General features: G+C 43.0%; 1 protein-coding gene across 4 annotated transcripts in view; it reads left to right on the top strand.

The window, feature by feature from the left end:
* LOC306972308 (A-type potassium channel modulatory protein DPP6-like) overlaps nt 1–20,021 on the top strand; it is an 88,588-nt gene that overhangs the window by 44,802 nt on the left and 23,765 nt on the right. For 3 of the 4 annotated variants that reach the window (XM_079568887.1, XM_079568886.1, XM_079568884.1), the window contains exon 2: nt 16,967–17,081. In XM_079568887.1, coding sequence (XP_079425013.1) covers nt 16,967–17,081 — 115 coding nt within the window. Of the gene's footprint in view, nt 1–2,614; nt 2,783–16,966; nt 17,082–20,021 lie in introns of those variants that run through there. The other variant, XM_079568885.1, reaches the window with a different exon arrangement.

Here is a 20,021-nt window from a genome sequence, read left to right as displayed (position 1 = left end):
AGCTTGCAGTGGCACAGTGGGCTGCAGAAGAGTGTGAGAAACTGTATATTGACAGGCACAAAGAGCATACCCATTAGAGGAGTTAGACAGCCCCTAATGCTACTTAAGCTAATCTCTTGTTGAATAGGCGTTTTCTATAGTTGCTTAATAGGTACATGAAGGCACACGGGGATTACAAGCAAAACACGAAATGTCAGTTTTGTTACTTACAGCTTTGTGTTGTATTTCTTCTGGGGCTTCAGTCTCGCCGGAAATGCAACTGAGTCTCATTAGGTTGTTGCTTGTCAAACTATGAAGACTAGACTGGAATTTGAAATCAAACTAGGCTAGGACTTTTGAGATTTTAATGTGTTCCCACCCTGTTTTTCTCCTGAGACTGAATGTCCAACTTGTCTTCCATCCACAGTATTTTTGTTCTTGCTTGTTTCCTTTCTTTCCTTTCTTCTACTCAAAGTTTTTAAACAGACTTAGGTTTAGTTTATACATCTCCTAGAATTGTGAAGAGCATTCGGTTAGCTGCCAATCATAGCTGTTCTCAACTGTGTTAGGAGAAGACCCACCCTCAACCAATATAAACAACCCGAGACAACAACTATAACAAACATTAACCTCTCCTGAACCGAGCACATTTTCTCCAGTTCAGTTTTACCCAAATCTAAAAGCTCGACTGGAGAGCAACAGTGTAATGCTTTATTTGAAAGCTAATACCTACAAAAGTGATCGTAACTTTTTTTGTTACATTTTATTGCTTTTTTGTATGTGTGTTGCGCATGCAGACCAGGTCGCCGAGGCACCCGGCCTCGACTGCCACCCGACCCCTATGGATCCCTCTGCGGGTGGTGAGTCCACAGGAGGGCGGGCCCACGTCGTCCCTTCGGGCTGTGCCAGACGCTTGCGTTCGGGCCCCAACCCCAGGTCTGGCTCCAGGGTGGGGCCCCGGCTGTGCCATGCCGGGCGACGTCACGGTCCTTGTGTAGTGTACATCCATAAGAGTCTTCTGAGCTGCTCTTCGTCTGACCCCCGACCCCGTGTTTATGGGGTCCGGGGCCCTCTGCTAAGGGCTGTCCGTTCCCTGTATGACCGCAGCAGGAGCTTGGTTCGCATTGCCGGCAGTAAGTCAGACCTGTTCCCGGTGCGTGTTGGTCTCCACCAGGGCTGCCCTTTGTCACCGGTTCTGTTCATTACTTTTATGGACAGAATTTCTAGGCGCAGCCAGGGGCCGGAGGGTGTCCGGTTTGGGAGCCTCAGGATCTCATCTCTGCTGTTTGCGGATGATGTTGTTCTGTTGGCTTCAACAAACCAGGACCTTCAGCTGCTCTGGGGCAGTTTGCAGCCGAGTGTGTAGCGGCCGGGATGAGGATCAGCACCTCCAAATCTGAGGCCATGGTTCTCCACCGGAAAAAGGTGGTATCCCCTCTTCAGGTCGGTGGGGAGTCCTTACCTCAAGTGGAGGAGTTCAAGTATCTCGGGGTCTTGTTCACGAGTGAGGGACGGATGGAGCGGGAGATCGACAGACGGATCGGTGCGGCGTCAGCAGTGATGCAGTCGCTGTATCGGTCTGTCGTGGTGAAGGGTCATGACCGAAAGGACAAGATCGCGAATACAAGCGGCCGAAATGGGTTTCCTTCGCAGGGTGGCTGGGCGCACCCTCCGAGATCGGGTGAGGAGCTCAGTTACCCGGGAGGAGCTCGGAGTAGAGTCGCTGCTCCTTCACGTCGAAAGGAGCCAGCTGAGGTGGCTCGGGCATCTGTTCCGGATGCCTCCTGGTTCCAGGCATGTCCTAGTGGGACAAGGCCTCGTGGAAGACCCAGGACACGGTGGTGGGACTATGTCTCCGAGCTGGCCTGGTGTTGCCTCGGGGTCCCCCCAGAACAGCTGGAGGAGGTGTGTGTGGACCGGGAAGTTTGGGCATCTCTGCTGAGACTGCTGCCCCCGCCACCCGGCCCCGGATAAAGCGGAAGAAAATGGATGGATGGATGTGTGTGTGTTTTTGTCACTTTTTGTGTCTTTTTTGTTGCTTTCATGTCAGGTTTTTTGTCACTTTTTTGTTGGGTTTTCATTCTCTATTTTGTTGCTATTTTGATGCTCGTTTTTTCTTAAGCTTGTAGATTTAGGTAAAGCCAAACTAGAGAAAATACACCCGGTTCAGGTGGGGGTTAATAGGTTAATTATGTGATATCAAAATCTAACTTTTCATCACAAAATTTCATTAGGCTATTTTTCGCATTGATCAATATATGATATAATGATCAATTCGTTGGGTAAACCCACGTGTTTATGTAGATCTCGAGTCACCCAATTGTGTCTAGTTGCCAACGACTATAAAAACAAATAAATAAATAAATTAATAAGCCAATATTTTCCCTTCTTTACCCCCTCCCTTCATCCCCTCCTTATTTGCTCTTCGACCTGGTCAGGGCAATAAACGGGACGCACGCGCCTCCCACGTTGCCGCTCTGGTTGAACTCGCTCGTCTTCCCACGGACGCTGACGGTCTCCATCATTTACCGACTTTTTTCTCCCCAACTCCGTTCGTGCGTTCGCGTCTCTCCTCCTCCTCCCTCCCTCTCTCTCTCTCTCTCTCCTTTCCCCTGTCTCTCCCTCCCTTTCTTCGCTTTATTTCACCGCCTGCACCTGACTAGAGGCGGAAGCGGCAGACGAGCGCTTCTCTCCTCTCTCTCTCTCTCTCGTTTTCCTTTCTCTGTCGTTTCTTTTATTTACCGTAATGACTTCCGCCAAAGACGCGAACGGCCCCGTCAAAGCGGCGCCACAGCAGGATCAGGTAAGACGTTTTGTTCGGGTAAAAGATGTGCCATTGCGCATCGTTAATGCGAGTGTTTTTATTTAGCATCACGACGCAAAAAAGAAGAAGAAAAGAAACATCAAACCAAGACCTTTGCTTGTGCGTTGCATGATTTGTTGTTGTTGTTGTTGGGCTCTTCGTGGCGCTTATTAGACCCACGCACGTGCCAGGAACTGCACGCAACTTCCAAACTTGTTGCATTAATATTTCATGAAGTTCATTGTAATCCCAGCCCTCAGTTATACAGCACTTATGCCTCCGCGGTTTCTTTGTTGGACTTAACGCACAAAAAGCCTCCAGCCTTGCATGAGATTAGGATTTGAGAACATGTTTTTTTTTTTTTGCAGTAAACTTCACTTAAAACGTAAAAGGCGTGACTGTGAAAGGAGGTGGGCGCGTATTGCTGCGTGTTCTTGTGCGTGAAACTTGCCAAGAGATACTGTGTTGACCAACCAGATACACGATACTTTTAGACATTATGTAACGAGTCTCATGGCTTCACCAAAATGCTGGTTTACTCTTAATGGAAAAAAAAAGAAGAACAAAACTCTTAACAGATAGATATTAAGCCTATTTGGCCACTTGAGATAACAACCCTCTTCCCTTGCATACATATTTATGAAATCGAATGACCGGTGTGAAGTCATTGTCCATGGTGTTAATATGCCACACAATGCATCTTGCTCATTTCACCGTGTCCTTTTCTTCTCACAGTGAACGCAGCCTGTTCTTTTGAATATTTTAAGTGTAAAATGTTTACTTTCATGCCCTATTCAAGCCAGAGTGCAGACTTGACAGCGTAACAGTCTCCCTTTAGCCACGCTCGGAGCCAAGTGGGGCATTTCTTTAAAAAGCTAAAAGCAAAATGGAAGGCGGTGAAATTCGCATTTTTCCTTCCTCGTCCGATAAGCGGCACAATGTCCCCCACACCATTGAGTTATAATTTGATAAAGCGTGTCTCCTTTCGCCTTCTCCTTGGATTATATACGGGCAGCCTCTTCCTGATTGGATATTCTTCATCTTCTCATGTACTGACAGGCGAGGCTCATCTCTCCCTGCTCATATCAGTTTCAGACGCAAACACCCGCAGTAATGGAAGGAGACTTTCAGTACAGGAAGTAACTCGCATCCCAGACGTGAACTCTGCACAGGGGTTTTAAGGCTTCGAGGCAAAGTCTATTGCATTTAGACTCTATATGGGTTGATGCGATATCAGAAATTGCAGCTATTACTGAAACACAGTATTATGGAATTCATTCTAAGCTCAGAGAATCCATATCACACACTTTATTGGTGACTGTCATGTGCATTAGTTCAGCACCACTGCAAACAGTCTTCAAAGCGTGAATGATCATAATGCTTGAAGGCAAACATAAATTGCCTTCATGCTTTGAAGATGCAAGCGGAGACTGGATTTGTTGTCTCAGATAATATCTCTCCACGGCTAAATCAACTGTGCTGCTACTTCAGGTGTGTTCTTTTATAGCTACATTGTTCCTTCAGCTATTGTCACATTGACTAGCCTTAAAAGATTTAGTAAAGCAGGAAGCAGAGTGAACTTGCTCCAACATGCTACACCTAAACCGATGGGACCAACTGTTTTTTGTTTGTTCTTTCAGTTCAACAAAAATTTGAATTGTTAAAGGCAATAAAACAAAACTATTAAGAAAAAATAATTGGCTTTCAATGTAGGCTCTATAAAGTACAATTGCACTTTGACAATCATAACGTAATAAAAACCACACGTGTCATGCGTGCATGGACTGGCTTCTTACTTCTGCCAAGAACACTATTATTTGTATATGTAGCAAGCGTCTGTAATGTTCAGGGGCAGAGATAAAAATGGTTTTAGGTTAAATTTGTATTGTCCCTGATAGCAAACCCCCAAACAGTGCAAACTAGTCATATCCTGTAGAGGCATATGATGCCATTTCTGTCATTATATTGCTTTGCATTTCAACAGACAGAGAATTTTCCCATAGACGAGATGAAACTTTAGAATCTGAACAGTACAGTCAAATCATTTTATGACGTCCAATATTGCATGCATAGTTATGCTTCCAACTGTATTTTAATTTAACTGATCAGTTACAGTTACTTGTTTGATTTAACAGCAGTAATGTTGTGCTACACTGACAAAATCTGTCTCAGGTGTGGGCTCGATGCTGTCATTTAATACATAATAATAAGCTGCTGGCTGCACTTATCACAGGTGAGTCATGCAAAGAGCTCCACAAAGGACTCGTACTGCACTTGCACATATTCCTCCTGATTAGACGTGCTGGTTTTTGTCTGCTTCCTGTGTAATTATACTGAAAGGATAATAGCACTCTTGCTTTTTACTTTACTTTAAATTTGACTTCAATCTGAGGAACTTTTTACAGACGAGTTGCAATTAGGACTAAGAACAGCGGGGGTCACCTCAGCCTCATCTGTGCTTCTCCCACATTGTTTGTTTGAATTACATTTCGGTGATTAAAAGATACTGTAGAGAGCCTGGTGCTAACTCATTTCCTCAGAGAAAACACGTTCATAGAGTCAGCGGGAGTTAACAATTTATTATTTTTTTCTTTCATTTTTAAAAGTAAAACTCCATCCAATACAACACATGATTAATTCTTACAAAGCAGCACAAAGCTGCAGGAAATATCGCTTCATAACTTTGGGTGTTGTTCGCCGTTGTTATGGATGTCTCCCCATAGCCATTTTCTTATTATCTCTCGAGCATATGCTCTGATATTTATTAAGACTATCCAGATCAAGGCGGATTTCTTACCCATCTGCTTTTTAATTTCTACTTCCATTTGGCCCACATAGGAAATCAATATGCTTTTAATTACGGTCACATACTCCGCAAAGCCCCAACTCTTTCAATGCAAAGCTCTGCTCCCTAATGGCACCGACGCAAGTATTACTATCTTACACACACATATGTTTAGACTTTGTTGACTTCATTACCTCTGTCTGTCGCACTGACCACAGTGCAGTGCCGGCAACTACATTCTTGATATTGTAAGTGTCTTGATAATATTATTGCAGCGTTACAAAATGCAACATTGATCTAAAAGTAACAAAATATTAAGTTCAGGAAGTAGTTTAACTTCATGAATTTTGCACAATCTCCCCATTATTTACGATGCTACCATGACATTACTGGATGATACCTATGCTGACATTAAAGAGCATTTAGAAGATCTTTATTTATATAGCGCCTTTCACAGACATGGTCACAAAGCGCTTTACATGAGACAATTGTACATTCACTCCATACTCGGTGGTGTAAACTACGTTTTGTAGCTTCAGTTCCCCTGGGGGAGACTGTCAGAAGCGCTTTCGCGACTACACACGTCTGCGCCAACGGACCCTCTGACCACCACCATACAATCACTCACACACATCATTCATCCTGGCCTATTGTGCATGTTTTTAGTGGAAAACGTTTGTACTACTATGATAACTTTCTGTTGCGTCACCCATTAGGCATCTCATCAAAAGGTGTTTTTTTTTTTTTTCAATACGACTTTAAAGGGACTGTACGGAGTTTAAAAATGTTAAAATTATGTATTTTCCTCCTCCTACATGTTCCAGCCCTGTCCTAAGGTGTAGAATGAGCCCAGACCTGTTCACCACAACTGTCTCTAAAATCCTGCACTGTCACTCAAAAAGTTGTTACTTCGGGTCCGAAGTGCCGTCATGCACGAGCTTAATATAGAAGGTGCAGCTACACATATGACCTAAGGTGGCAGTAGTGAGTAAAAATGGCCAAGTTGCGTCCAGCCCCTTTAAGGTACCAATTTTTTCCCGTACCAGAAATGTGTGATGTGTCTTGCCTGACAAAAGTACGTACTTGACAACGTTGGGCTTGAACTGGGAAAGCTATAAACAACCACCCCACCTGAGCCAACGTCCCACTCGAGGCTTGCAGTAATAGATAGCACTTCTGTAGTAATATTACTTTAATTACTTCTATAGTGTGAGATTTACATGTTCTATCCCTATTGGCCCTAGAGAGTGGGATTTCTGCTTTGTTATTTTGCCGGAACAAACAGAGCTCTCCACCTGCTGCTTAATGTTGAGGGCAAAACTGTTCAGCAAATGAGTAACATTTAGTTCTAAGGCCATAAAAAGGCCTCACACGGAGCAAAGGCAGTGGATGGCATGGCTTTGTCGGTCCGCAGCTGTAATTGCTACTATAAAATGTAATGTTTATAATGTTTGCCTTTAGATATTCTCATTATATGAACTTGATACGGCTACTTTGGTTAGTATGTGCTTCGCTCTGTGTGCTGTTGTTGATGCCCGTCTTTATCTCGTTAAATTTCTCTCTTATTTGAGAGTGAGAGGCACCTCCAAGATCCACTGGCTCTGAAGCTACTAGAGGCAACAGAAGCTCCTCTGCGGCTTTGCAATAATGTACCCTCTCTGACAAACGAGACGAGATGCTGCCCATACGGACTTTTTAAAAAGAGACACTGAATGGATTTAATTTACTTTAAAAGTGACAACGCTCATGATACCATAGGGCCCTGGAAGAATTTAGTCCAACTCAGGGCTGAGAAAACATTTTATTCAACACTGAATGATTTAATCCCAAAGGGCAATCATCATGGCTTAAACGTATTGCTTTAAATCACTAAAGAGTATTAGGAGCTGGTGTTTTGCTGGTACTTTCAGCAGCACACCTTTGACCTCCTCCAGAAAGTGGAAAGTTAGTACTTGCACTAATCAATGTTTTATCAAGATACTCAGGCAGTGCATTTTGCAGGTCATATGAGAATATGAATGAACTCGTAATATCTTTACTTAAGAAACATGTTTTAACTCCCACGACCATGTGTTTTATTTCTACCAGTAGCACTACTAACATTTTTTAATTTGTGCTTGTTATGTGGCTTTTTATAGAAAGGAAGTGGCTCTGGGGTGAGAGCGTTCCTTCATGAATCCACGGCTAATGCATTATTAGTGTGTGCTTGGGGTCACACAGCATTTCCCTATTTCAATTCACTTACAAAGTCATTTATTTACCTGGTGGTGACTTTAGCTGTTATTAGGCAGATCAAGTTTAGAACTTGGACACCATTGCACAGAGAGACAAGTCAATTAGTTCAATATATTTATATTGAATTGGAAAAAACACACTTGGAATCACGCAACCATCACACATTCTCATTCTCCTAACTTCAACATAAAATGTCAACTGCAAACTTTTTGGGGGTCTGGAATAGTTTAACTCATGTTTGTGATATTTCTGGGCACATTTAGTCTCCTCATAGGGCTGCAATGGTTTTGGGGATAGGACTGTGGTAGTAGTAGTAGTAGTAGTAATAGTAGTAGAAGTAGTAATATTAGAACATTGTCAGAGCCCTGTCTCACATCCTCATGAAGACCGTTTCAGATTTTAGCTGCATGAAACTGAAGCGTGTTTAGTCCTGACTCTGGGATCCACCAGGAGACCCCTTCCTGAAGTTCTCAGGGCACGAGATGGTTCAAATGGGTCTAACATGTCAGACATGTATTTTTGTGGTAAACCATGAAAAGCAGAGCGGTTTTAAAGTATGTTCTCTGAGCGACTGGAAGCCAGTGCAGAGACCGGAGCACTGGAATAATATGGTCGTATTACCTGGTTGTTGTCAGGACCTAAAGTAATGTGTGATGTGGGAAAATACAAGCTTAAGTGGTGCTGCTCCATATGGAAAGACCGTAAGTGAACAGGGCTACATTTTAATAGCATTGCTCATAGGTGCTGCTGTGTTATTATGACCATTGCTATTTCTTATATATCTGAGTGTCCGAGTCAAAATAGCTAACGATACGGTTTCCTCCAAAAGGAAAAAAAGCTAAAAATCAATCAAGTCTGTATGTGAATGCTAAATTACTTTTTACCAGTAACATTAGCATTTTTTTTTTATCCATACTGGCATCCGTTGGAATCAGTTAATGATTTGGAAAGACACCTCCTGTCAAACATTTGGAGAGGAGGGACATTGAGGCCCCATTGCTTCTATGAACCAAAAGACAGCTTGCATTAATTCTTAATCTCTGTGATGAATGGCCATGACTTATTGATGCACGTCTACAGTGGAGGAGGAAGTTCAGCCCAATGGTGCAACAGCGTCAGGGTCTGGCATTGTCTCTTACCACATTACAGTGAGCTGACGTATTATATTTCAGATGTTCTCTCTCTTAACAGCAGAGCCTGAACTCGACAGCTCCTTGGAAGTTTCCCTTGGATCATAATTTGAGAGCCAAGGTCTTGATATATGAATTTGTAATCTGGCGGCAAATACCCTCCATGTGGCGCTCAATGGGGATTCAACGGCCGCATTAGTTCCTTTACTGTACCGCGCACCACCGAGCACCATCGCCACCGCAAATCTGACTCAAATGACTCTCTGGGTTCCCTTGGAAACCAGGTGCTCAGAGATCAGGAAAGATCCATTTCACACTCTAGCAGCGAGCAGACGAAAAGGAAAAAAAAAAACGATTCGGCAAAAGGGGGAAAGGGGGAGGAAAATGCGGCTAATCTGCACGGAAAGTGAGGGGGACACGGAAAGGGTGACCTTAAAAGATGGCCCGTTGTGACCAGGATGATTTCCCTGAAAGAGAATCGAAATGTGTCGTGTATAGATTTTGTTTGGATGTGGTGCGTGCGTTATCATTTATTGAAGCAGCTTTTATTGTTATCAGGCAAGTCAGGCGTGGATGCCAGATCACAACAAGAGAAGACGAGCCTAACTCAATACATCATGGTGTCTTGGGGAGTTAATCCAGGTCGACAGGGCTATAGTGGAACTGTGTAGTTCTTCAGAAAGGTCAGGTTTACTGATGTCGCGATGCACATGGGTGGGTAAACATCAGAAGAAGGTAGAATTATGTGGACATTTTTAACCCGATTTTTCCATGTGCGTGAATTTAGTCCAGCCCAGTAGCTCAGTGTTCATTTGTGGTTTGAGTAGGTGGATAAAACGCTCCTCATTTTACACAGGAGTGATGTCGGTAAAAGATTGGAGCACTCAGCACATTGAGCGCATTAGAAAACAGCGTGTTGTGGGGATAATGGCGCCCGTCTTGACCCTCAGTTTTCAAGCCTGGGTGATTGTCGCTAAGCTGTGCCGCCTTCAGTCTCACAAACTCATACAAACGAATGAAAATATGTACAATGTTGTAGAACCTGTTTTCATGATGCACTTAGAACTTGTTCCCCTTTGTCAAACAACTTTTAATTCAAAGCATTTGAAATACAATGGCAATGGAAATACATCTCTTTTTCAGCTGTAGACATCTGCCCAAATTTTAGTCTAACTTTAATCATTAAAAATTAAAATTAAAAGTCTGCAATGCTAAAAATGAAAGCACTACTACAAAAGCAAGTGCTTGAAACAGCTGTGGTATTCCCCCAGCATTTTTTTGTATCGCTTGAAAAGAATAGAATTATTTCTCCAAACAAAGCAACGCTGGAAGTCGTCTTGTTCGCCCTTCCTCTGCGGGCTATTTCAATAAGAATTTTACAGCAATTGCTGTAATTACCTTGATATACTGTCAATCTGCAAAAGCTTTCTGACCGTCGGTGCCCTGCTCACTTTACATTCACCAGAACTAGACCAATGATAAAAACGGTGAAAAAAGTATTGTGCCTATGTTTGAAATCACAAGCTGTTGTTTTAGGAACAAAGGAGAATTGCTTAACACGTCTTCCAGATAAGGCTGGGTACCGTTTTTCTATGCTTTAACAATACTTGTTTACGATACTGATATTATCAATACCTTTCCTAGGTACCTTTCGATACCTATACTAAAATGTTTGTCATGTAGAACCAGACAACAGAAGAGATAAAACAACTTCCTTTAATGATGTCGCTGGTCCGACAGGCATATAAAGATATATTTTTTCTGTACCTGCTTTTGATACTTTGATTTTTTCGATACCAGTAATCCCAACAAACAAAAACCTTAATAAACAGACCTTGATAAAAAATAAAAATAAAAACAGCAAATGTATCCTTTCCAGTCCAGTGCCAGTTTACATAAATGTAATCTGCCTCAAATTGATGAAAATTCAATAACGTGCACACCCCTACTTCACAGCTTTATGTCACGAAAACCCCCTGTACAATTTTGACACAAGTCAGCATTGACAGACAAACGCCTCCTCCTCTTAGTCTGAATTGACGGCGACAGTGAAGTGGCCATGTTGGGTATGGAGTGGTACTTTTCTCTCGGGCATGATTCAGCTCCCCGTACACTTATGGATTTGTACCTTTCAGTCGAGAACAGCCTGCTCCCGACGAGATACTTAAGCCTTTATTGCACGTTTGCCATTTTTATGCTGCGTATGCAAACAGCAAGAAACACAATGCCGGAATGACAACAAGGGAGGTGCCTTTTAATACGTAGTTACATATCAATGTGCCAGAGGGTTAATAGATTGTGTTTACATTTTATATGTAACAGTCAGAAAGAGGGCAGGTGGCTACAACTTTGTGGCCGATTCACTATTTTGAGCAAAATGTCGGTACTGATGTCAAGACTGATATTTTGTTGTATGATTAGCTCTACAAACTGCAAAAATCGCGTTTGAATAATCCTAGTTTTAAGGTTTCTTATGTTAATTTCAGTCTTACTTCAATTGTAAGTAAGTACTAAGTAAGTACTTTATTTGTTATTGTACAACCTTACAACAAAATATTGTTCAGGTGTTCGTCCTGAGCACGACTGGGCCGCGCTGACATTGTGGGCCAACCTGATCAACATGGTTTTGGAGGTAGTGGAAACTGTAGCACCCAGAGGAAGGGTGATGACCTGGCAAAAAATCCACCGATCCCCACAAAAACACAAAGACATACAAAAGCGTCCAGTAAAACAATGTGGAACACAAACCACAAATGCAGTTCGCAGAAAAAAGGCAAAATAAAAGCAGCTGTACCTTGAGAGGGAGGTAGCTGCTTGTTTACACGTCATGACGCATGATAAAAAAAATCGAGATGGCAGAGAAGACTTTTGACAATGAGCCAGTGTTTGCTTGATGTGGATTGACCAAGTATTTACAGAGATATTAAAGCTACTCTAAAGCGGTCGGTCCACATAGCACAACCCGACCCCGCGATGAGAACAAATGTGGACAAATGCTGCCTTCTGGTGGGACTTATGGAATCATTCAGAGGTGCCAAGCTGTATTAAAACAGAAAATAAACCGCTAAATACAACTATGAAGGTAAGCTACATGCAAATTTGGCCACAGCCAGAGGTCGGTCCCAAAACCTATAACTGGTCAGACCGGTTTGGCACTGGCCTTTGTAATGGAAAAGCTCAACAAAGCAGGTGAAAGAACCATTCGGCTGACACGCGCCTGCATGTGGAAAACCACCATAAGCTATCCCGTTTTGCCGGACCAGCATTGTTGAACTCACCTCACCTGCCCCGCACCATGTAAACACTAACACGTGTAGACATCGCAAATGTTTGAAGCAGCAGACACAGCAACAGTTAGCGGCTAGCAGCTTAGCGTTATGGCAAAAGTTTACAAAAAGATCATGAACAAACATCTGACCGACCTGCTCTGATTCAGCTGAAATCCTCATGAAATATCCATCCATCCATCCATTTTCTTCCGCTTTATCCGGGGCCGGGTCGCGGGGGCAGCAGTCTCAGCAGAGATGCCCAAACTTCCCGATACACACACACCTCCTCCAGCTGTTCTGGGGGGACCCCGAGGCGACACCAGGCCAGCTCGGAGACATAGTCCCACCACCGTGTCCTGGGCCTTCCACGAGGCCTTGTCCCACTAGGACATGCCTGGAAACCTCCCGCGGGAGGCAACCAGAGGCATCCGAAACAGATGCCCGAGCCACCTCAGCTGGCTCCTTTCGACGTGAAGGAGCAGCGACTCTACTCCGAGCTCCTCCCGGGTAACTGAGCTCCTCACCCGATCTCGGAGGGTGCGCCCAGCCACCCTGCGAAGGAAACTCATTTCGGCCGCTTGTATTCGCAATCTTGTCCTTTCGGTCATGACCCAAATCTCATGACCATAGGTGAGGGTGGGAACGTAGATCGATCGGTAAATCGAGAGCTTTGCCCCGACTCAGCTCCCTCTTCACCACGACAGACCGATACAGCGACTGCATCTCTGCTGACGCCGCACCGATCCGTCTGTCGATCTCACGCTCCTTCCGTCCCTCACTCGGAAGATCCCGAGATACTTGAACTCCTCCACTTGAGGTAAGGACTCCCCACCGACCTGTAGAGGGGAAGCCACCTTTTTCCGGTGGAGAACCATGGCCTCGGATTTGGAGGTGCTGATCCTCATCCCGGCCGCTACACACTCGGCTGCAAACCGCCCCAGTGCGCGCTGAAGGTCCTGGTTCGTTGAAGCCATCAGAACAACATCATCCGCAAACAGCAGAGATGAGATCCTGAGGCTCCCAAACCGGACACCCTCATGAAATATCCATTCGTTTAATAATCCAACATCTACAGGAGCCGGCAGGTCCTTTTTTCCCCTCATGATCACAGCAGCACCGAGAGGCTGTGAGGGGTTCAAGGGTTGCGGAGTAAAAAAGTTCTGTAATGTAAACTTAGTTCTTAATGGAAGTATTACATTCTAAATGCCAAAAAAAAGAGACTTTCATGAAAGTTGCACTTTAGCAAATAAATGTAAGTCTCAAAATGTTTTATGCTGATAAAGCCAGGTGAGGGGAGGGAGGTTGTGGTGGAGCAGAGTAGGGTTCACTGCTCCACCTACTGACAAAAACAAACCTAAAAGACATCGCTTAGGGCAGCTTTAATCCTAAACCAGGTCAAAGCATCTGTTAATCAAAAGGAAAATTCTACCATGGAATTCTTTGCTGTACAGCACCTGTATATCACTCTATGGGACGGTCAGAAGCAGCCAGTAGCCTAGCGGGATAATACCCTACTGTGAATATTGAATAAAGCCTTACTAATCTTATGGCCAAGGGTTGTCGTCAATAGCAGTAACCCCCCACAGCGTGTCTTTGTTTTGGAAGAAAGCGGTGATTAGAGCTGGATTTTGTCATAGCGGCGCAAACATGGCGATTCTTATTCCTAACATTGGCTATAAATCACTCAACCGAGGGCCCTGCTGTTTTTCCGATGTGTGCTCACCGGCTTCAGCATCGATCGCCTTCGCTGCCCGACTGTAGCTATATGACACCCCACCGCCACATAGAAAGCAGCAATTGGAAGTCTTTTAAGAAACCAGCAATCTCGTTATGTTCCTCGCTTTTCTGTCTTGTGCACACGCATATCCCCCTCATTAACTCGCCGATGGTTCACTGAGCAGCCGTGCACTTTGTAAGCCCTCGCAGTGGGCAGAGCGAAACAGGGTCTAATTGCTTACAGCCAGCTCCGCGCAGGTGGCTGATCATGGACACATTTCTTTGACTTGGGGAGATGATTGTGTCGTGGAGCGGCGTGGACACACCAAGGTCTAAGGCTATTAATTAGAGAGGGGCGGTACCTGAGCGGTGACCTTTATCTTCCTAAGGGGCTCCCAATGCAGATTTTGTCTATTCATAGCAATGACAGGTGCAGCGCCTTTCCCCAAACTCTCTTTAAAATAACATTGGGAGGAATGAGAGGATTAGAACGACCGGTGGGGAAACGGAACCTGCCCACCAGTTCTCAAACTTAGAGTTAGTATTTTAATCTGAAGTAGCAGCGAGAGGTTTTCTCTCAGGGATATTCAAGGATACACACTGAAAATGAAACAGGCATTTAGAATATTGCTCTTGACGTTTTAATATTTAATATAATGTTTTCAATGTGGTGGTTTCCATGGACACAGTTCATTGTCTAGCTGAATAAATAGAATAGGCTCAATTGTGGGTCCTTTGCAATGATTAATAATTGTTAAGAAGGCACTGGTACTGTTGCATTATAAAAATAGAGTTGGCTGCATGAGCATAGACTAGTGTTTCACATCCACAAATGGCCAGCGAAGTGCAGTCTACTTGACACTACTTGGTGCCACAGGAGTTATCATTTTCAGTTTGTCAATCTAATGTGGAACAAAATTTCCAAATATTTTCCAAAATAAAACCACATAATCTAGAACGGAATTTAAATACCTTGGATTGATCCTCGACTTAAACTAGAAAATCTCAAAAACAATACACAACCTGCAATCTAAATTGTTTCAAACTTATTAGACGCTACATCCCAAATCAGGCCGCTCTTCTGTACATGCACACTATAAACTATAACACAAGCTAAAAAAAAAAATTATGGACCAAAAGCCAATGCAATATCATCAGTGCAATATTCTTGAGAAGTATAAATTGCTAAGTTTTGACATTATATGCTTTCTCAAACTAACATCCAAATGTTTCAATAATCTAGCACCTCAGCCGCTCAGTTCATTTATCCAGAGACAAAACAGCAACAGAATCACACACTGCAGGATTTCATATGGTCAATCTGCCTTTTCCAACAAAAGTGCAAAGCTGTGGAACTCCTTACTGAGGGAACGTAAGACTACGCACTTATAGATCTGAATTAAAACATTTCAGTTTTAGGGTTTAAGTAATAGTCTGTATGTAAAAATGGTTGCTGCCTCTTGACCCAGGACACTCTTGTAAAACAGATTTTCAATCTCAATGATCTCAATTTCCTGGTTAAATTAAGGTTTAAATTAAAAAATATTTTACAGATTTTATAGAATGCATATGATTGACCGTCTGGGCCAACAATTTGTTGTAACATAAGCAATATTAATGAATTATATTTTTTTCTGAAGTCCCTCCACTCCTGGGTGATACTATTCTAGTTTTGGCTGAATATGAACCAGAACTGTACCCATTTAAAGTGTAGTGTAGGAAGGCCACACCAGGAACAGGGGTTGAAAATCAGCACCAGCTATGCACTCTTTTTGCTTAGCATGAAGTACAACTTAAGTAAGCAGGTAAGTACTTTATTTGTCATTGTACAAACGTACAACAAAATTGTGGTCAGGTGTTAGTCCTGAGCCACTGTGACTGACCAGCATGTTTTTGGAGGTAGAGGAAACTATAGCACCGGGGGAAACTTGGCCGGCTGCCTTCACTATGTTGTTCTCTGTTGAATTGCAACGTCCCTGTCAAATAAATCTATAAATAAATAAAAAATGTAACAAACATAAATCACAACTGCAATTTTTCCACCCCAAAATGGCCAGCCCTAGTTTGCCCTCAAGCTGGAGGCACCTATCCGGTTATCCAGGGTTCCTACATGTTGTACCCTGATGTTTTGTACATGCTAGTTTAACATGAGGGATATATAAAATGTCCATATGCAGTAAAAGGTAATGTGAAGCGTCTGTTATTGTTTTCACCATTGCCCCTAGAATGCACATTCCGCTTACAGGGGTCCATTTTTGCTAAGCACTTCTCTTGTTTTATGGACTGTGCAGTCCTCTGAGGCCGCCTGATGACCAGCGAGCAGCCCCACAGTTAAAATGTTGTGCGTGTCCTGTGGATTTCTTGCAGTGTCGGCTTCACACAGCACTGATTAGCCATCTACCATCTGCTGGGCCGGGCGGAGGAGAGGCCCTCATTATTCTGTGGGCTGTGCGCTTGAGTTAGGGCCATGTCTTCCCACTCACTCTCTCCCCTCTCTCTCCCCCCCCGTCTACCCGCTTTCCTGAAATCAGTGAACACGGCAGGGTGCGAGGCTTGGCATGGAGCAGCCGGAGGACGAGGTGGTGATGTTTAAGTGGCCGAAAGGTTGACGTTGGAGTGATAGAGAATAAGCTGTGCCATGTTCAGCTGCCCGTGCTTCTACAAAATGTATCTGTCATGAAACTAATGCATTTTTAAGCCTTAACAGCACTTGAAGGTCGAGCAGCAGTCTGTGTACACGTGAACAAGTTTTCCAGCTTCTTAGAAATGATAGAAAATGGTACGTTGCGATTTAATGCCTCATGTGGTCTTTTAAAATATATTGTTCTTGGTGCAAAAATGGATAGTTTTGTTGCTATGTTTTGAAGGAAAACAGCATAGACCTTAAATCCTTATATCTTGTTTTGAAACATCGCTCTGCTCAAAATTTGCCATGGATTTTCTTTGGGAGTAATAATGTTATGCCATTCATACTATTTTGATTATTTGAATCACAAAATAAGTAAATCTCTTGAGCCTAATGTGTCTAATGTAATGTGTTGTTTGACAGGACCTGGTGGGGAGCGCGCCGCCTCAGAGGAACTGGAAGGGCATCGCCATAGCTCTGCTGGTCATCCTCATCATCTGCTCACTCATCGTCACCTCTGTCATCCTGCTGACCCCTCGTGAGTACACACGAGCTTAGCTGTGACAAAAACAAACTGCTTTTTAACTTCTTGTATCAACATTGATTGTTTTTTGTCATTCACTCTGTACGAAGTATTATCGTTATACAACACTTAATATTTTTATTTATTTATTTTTTATTTGAATAGGGACAAGTATGCTATATAAGCTCATGTTACATACTACAACATTTTAGCCAAAGCTAATTCTCAATGTCTGCCCCTAGTTGGGCCATAATATTAAACAATACATAGTTAAAACAAACATATAATGTATAATAATACAGTACAGGGCCGTGCAGAGAGCTACAAAGGGGCAGGGGCTCAAAAATCAAAGGGGCACTACACAGCCCCTCACTTTTAGTGAGTGGGGCACCTTGCATGGGGCATCTTCCCAAGGCCACAAGTGTCACATCGTTTTAAGAGAACATAAAGCTGAGGATGCGGCGTTGAGCCACGGTAAACTGCGCTCGCGTCTGACACGAGGTTTATTTTTAGATTGTACAAAACTGTCGACTTGTTGACCTCATTGGTCCGTGATTATGAGGCCAACACACATTGTTTGCAAGATTTTAAAGGTGAAATAAATGCTAATGCAGTCGCTCAGTGACAGGATTCTCAAGGTTCTGAGCTTTCAAATGACATATAGTGAGAGTAATTCTGTATAACTTGATTTTGTGTCCTCAATATTAGGGCTGCACGATATTGAAGTAACTTGCGATATGCGATACCCCTTTGCAATATCGCGAAAACAACATTATTGCAATATTTCAACTCCATATGCTCCATTATACTTAAACACAAATTGGAAGTAACTTGTTTTTCAGCAAATTGTCTCAAAACAAGACCTAAAAAAACAGCATCAGCACCACAACAAGACTAAAATGTAGCAAATTAGGAAATGTTTAACTAAAACTTGAACTCGAACTTGGCTGAGTTGAATAAAAGTCAGATGAAGACGTAAGTAATGTTGCGATAAGTGATGTTGTTGGCCCTAATATCATGATACGATATTTATACGATATATGGCGCAGCTCTACTCAACATGTAATTTAAGGAACACGTGTTTTTTATGTATATCTTTCTTTTTACATACAGTAGAAATAATGTAAATACGTTTCTCATCAAGAAATCACCACAATGCGAATTACGTGCATACAGTATAAACAAATTGATTTTTGCATTTAACACTTAGCAAACAAAACACCATCACTGGAATATATCATTAAAATGAATGAGTTGGTTATTTGAAAAGGCAGCACAGGAACCATCTGTTATCACTGTAGCTTAGTGAGACTTACAATAAAGAGCAATAAAGGGAACAAAGTAGCTGCCAATAAAGCGCTTTCTTCATTCGACCTTCAAAAACATGAAACTTGTACTGACAGCTACATGTTAACGGCAGCCTACATAAATCTATCTGCTACCGTGCAGGTTTTCTGTATGTTTTTGAACAGCCTCAGCTGCAGGTGTGGGAAGAAAACCTTTTTATTATGTACTTTGAAAAGGGGAATTGCGAAAGAATGTCCCAGCAAGGCAGCTCTGCGAACGCGCTGTGTGGCATTTGGCCCTGTGGCGGAGAGTGCGGTCCTAAACATAAGGTGACATTTAGCGAGTGGTTTGGAGTGATATTTTTGATGAGAAAAAATAGATCTCTATTGGAGCAGAAGGTTAGACAGAGACTCCGTCAGCCATTGGTTCTGACGCTGGCTGCATTCATTTGTGTTGCGTGTGCATTTATCCAGGGTCACGCTGACGACAAACCACCGCAGTGACACGTTTATCTTTGTAGCGTTTTGTATTTTGAAAATGGATATGCACATTTGTAATTATATTGTGATTATGTAGTGCTTCATCATAATAGGATATGATTTGTTGAGTGGCGTATTGTCTCTTATAAGTAAGATCAGAAGTAGCTGAAGAGAAAAGCAGACAGAGCCTCCAGTTTGATGTAGAAAGTCCTCCTTAATTTTATACGTTCCCATCATTCTTTAGACCTTAAGATTTACTATAAAGGGTTTTATAGACCGTGAGCTTTCTTTGGTCGCTCATTGTTTAATACAGAATTGTCAGTGGTTGACAGAGGAAAGACTTTTGAATAACACTTACTGCGCAATTTAATTATTTTTAGTTGGCATAGTGTTGATAGCAAACTTGTGTATATTATAAAAAATGTAATGAACATAAATCAAGAAATGACAGAAATTATGCTGTATGAACAAATGAAATAATAACAACTCTGTAGTGGTGGGCGGAGTTCAGCTGATTTGCCAACCAAAATGACAGAGACTGAGAGTGGTCTATAGAATGTTGTGGTCAGTGGCTTACCAGAGATGAATGCATTACATTGTAAACCCACTCAGTGCTGTTCAATGTAGATTGTTATGCAGCATCACTTTCCGCCATTTGTCAGACTGGCTCGATATCAGAAATTCAATTTTGCTCATGTAGGAAATAAGCTCCCTCCTGTCACCGTGTAGCTCTGCGCCAAAGAGAATCTGTCCAATACTTTTCAAGTCGATAAACACTTGACAATGTCTGACGTGGTATTTACACATTCACATCTCGGCACTCAGTCGCAACGTGAAGCCTGTTTTAAAAACTGTCATGTCGGTGACTGGAGCGGACCGGCTGTCACACTGACGGCTCGTGTTGTTTCCCCGAGTTCAGGTGCACAACACGCCACGTTTTAAAGTCTTCCACGCACCTGCTCCAGGTCGCCGCGCTGTTGTCTGCTCCACCTGCAGCTGCATGACCTGCTTCAGAGCTCATTTAAAGTTTGAGAAACGGAGGGAGCCTGAGCCCCGCTGTTCAAAACGAGGCTGGCAGATGTGAACCGATGCTTTTAGATCAATAGAGCAATACCTGGGGCTCGGTGCGGGTTTGTATCTGGCTCCAAATTGCTTTACCTAAAGTGAGGAGAGCTGTTGGAGATGGTAT

The sequence above is a fragment of the Gobius niger genome (assembly GCF_951799975.1).
Source record: "Gobius niger genome assembly, chromosome: 13".
Lineage (NCBI taxonomy): Eukaryota > Metazoa > Chordata > Actinopteri > Gobiiformes > Gobiidae > Gobius > Gobius niger.
Note: the sequence above shows the minus strand (reverse complement) of the source record. Positions and strands in the feature narration are given on the sequence as shown.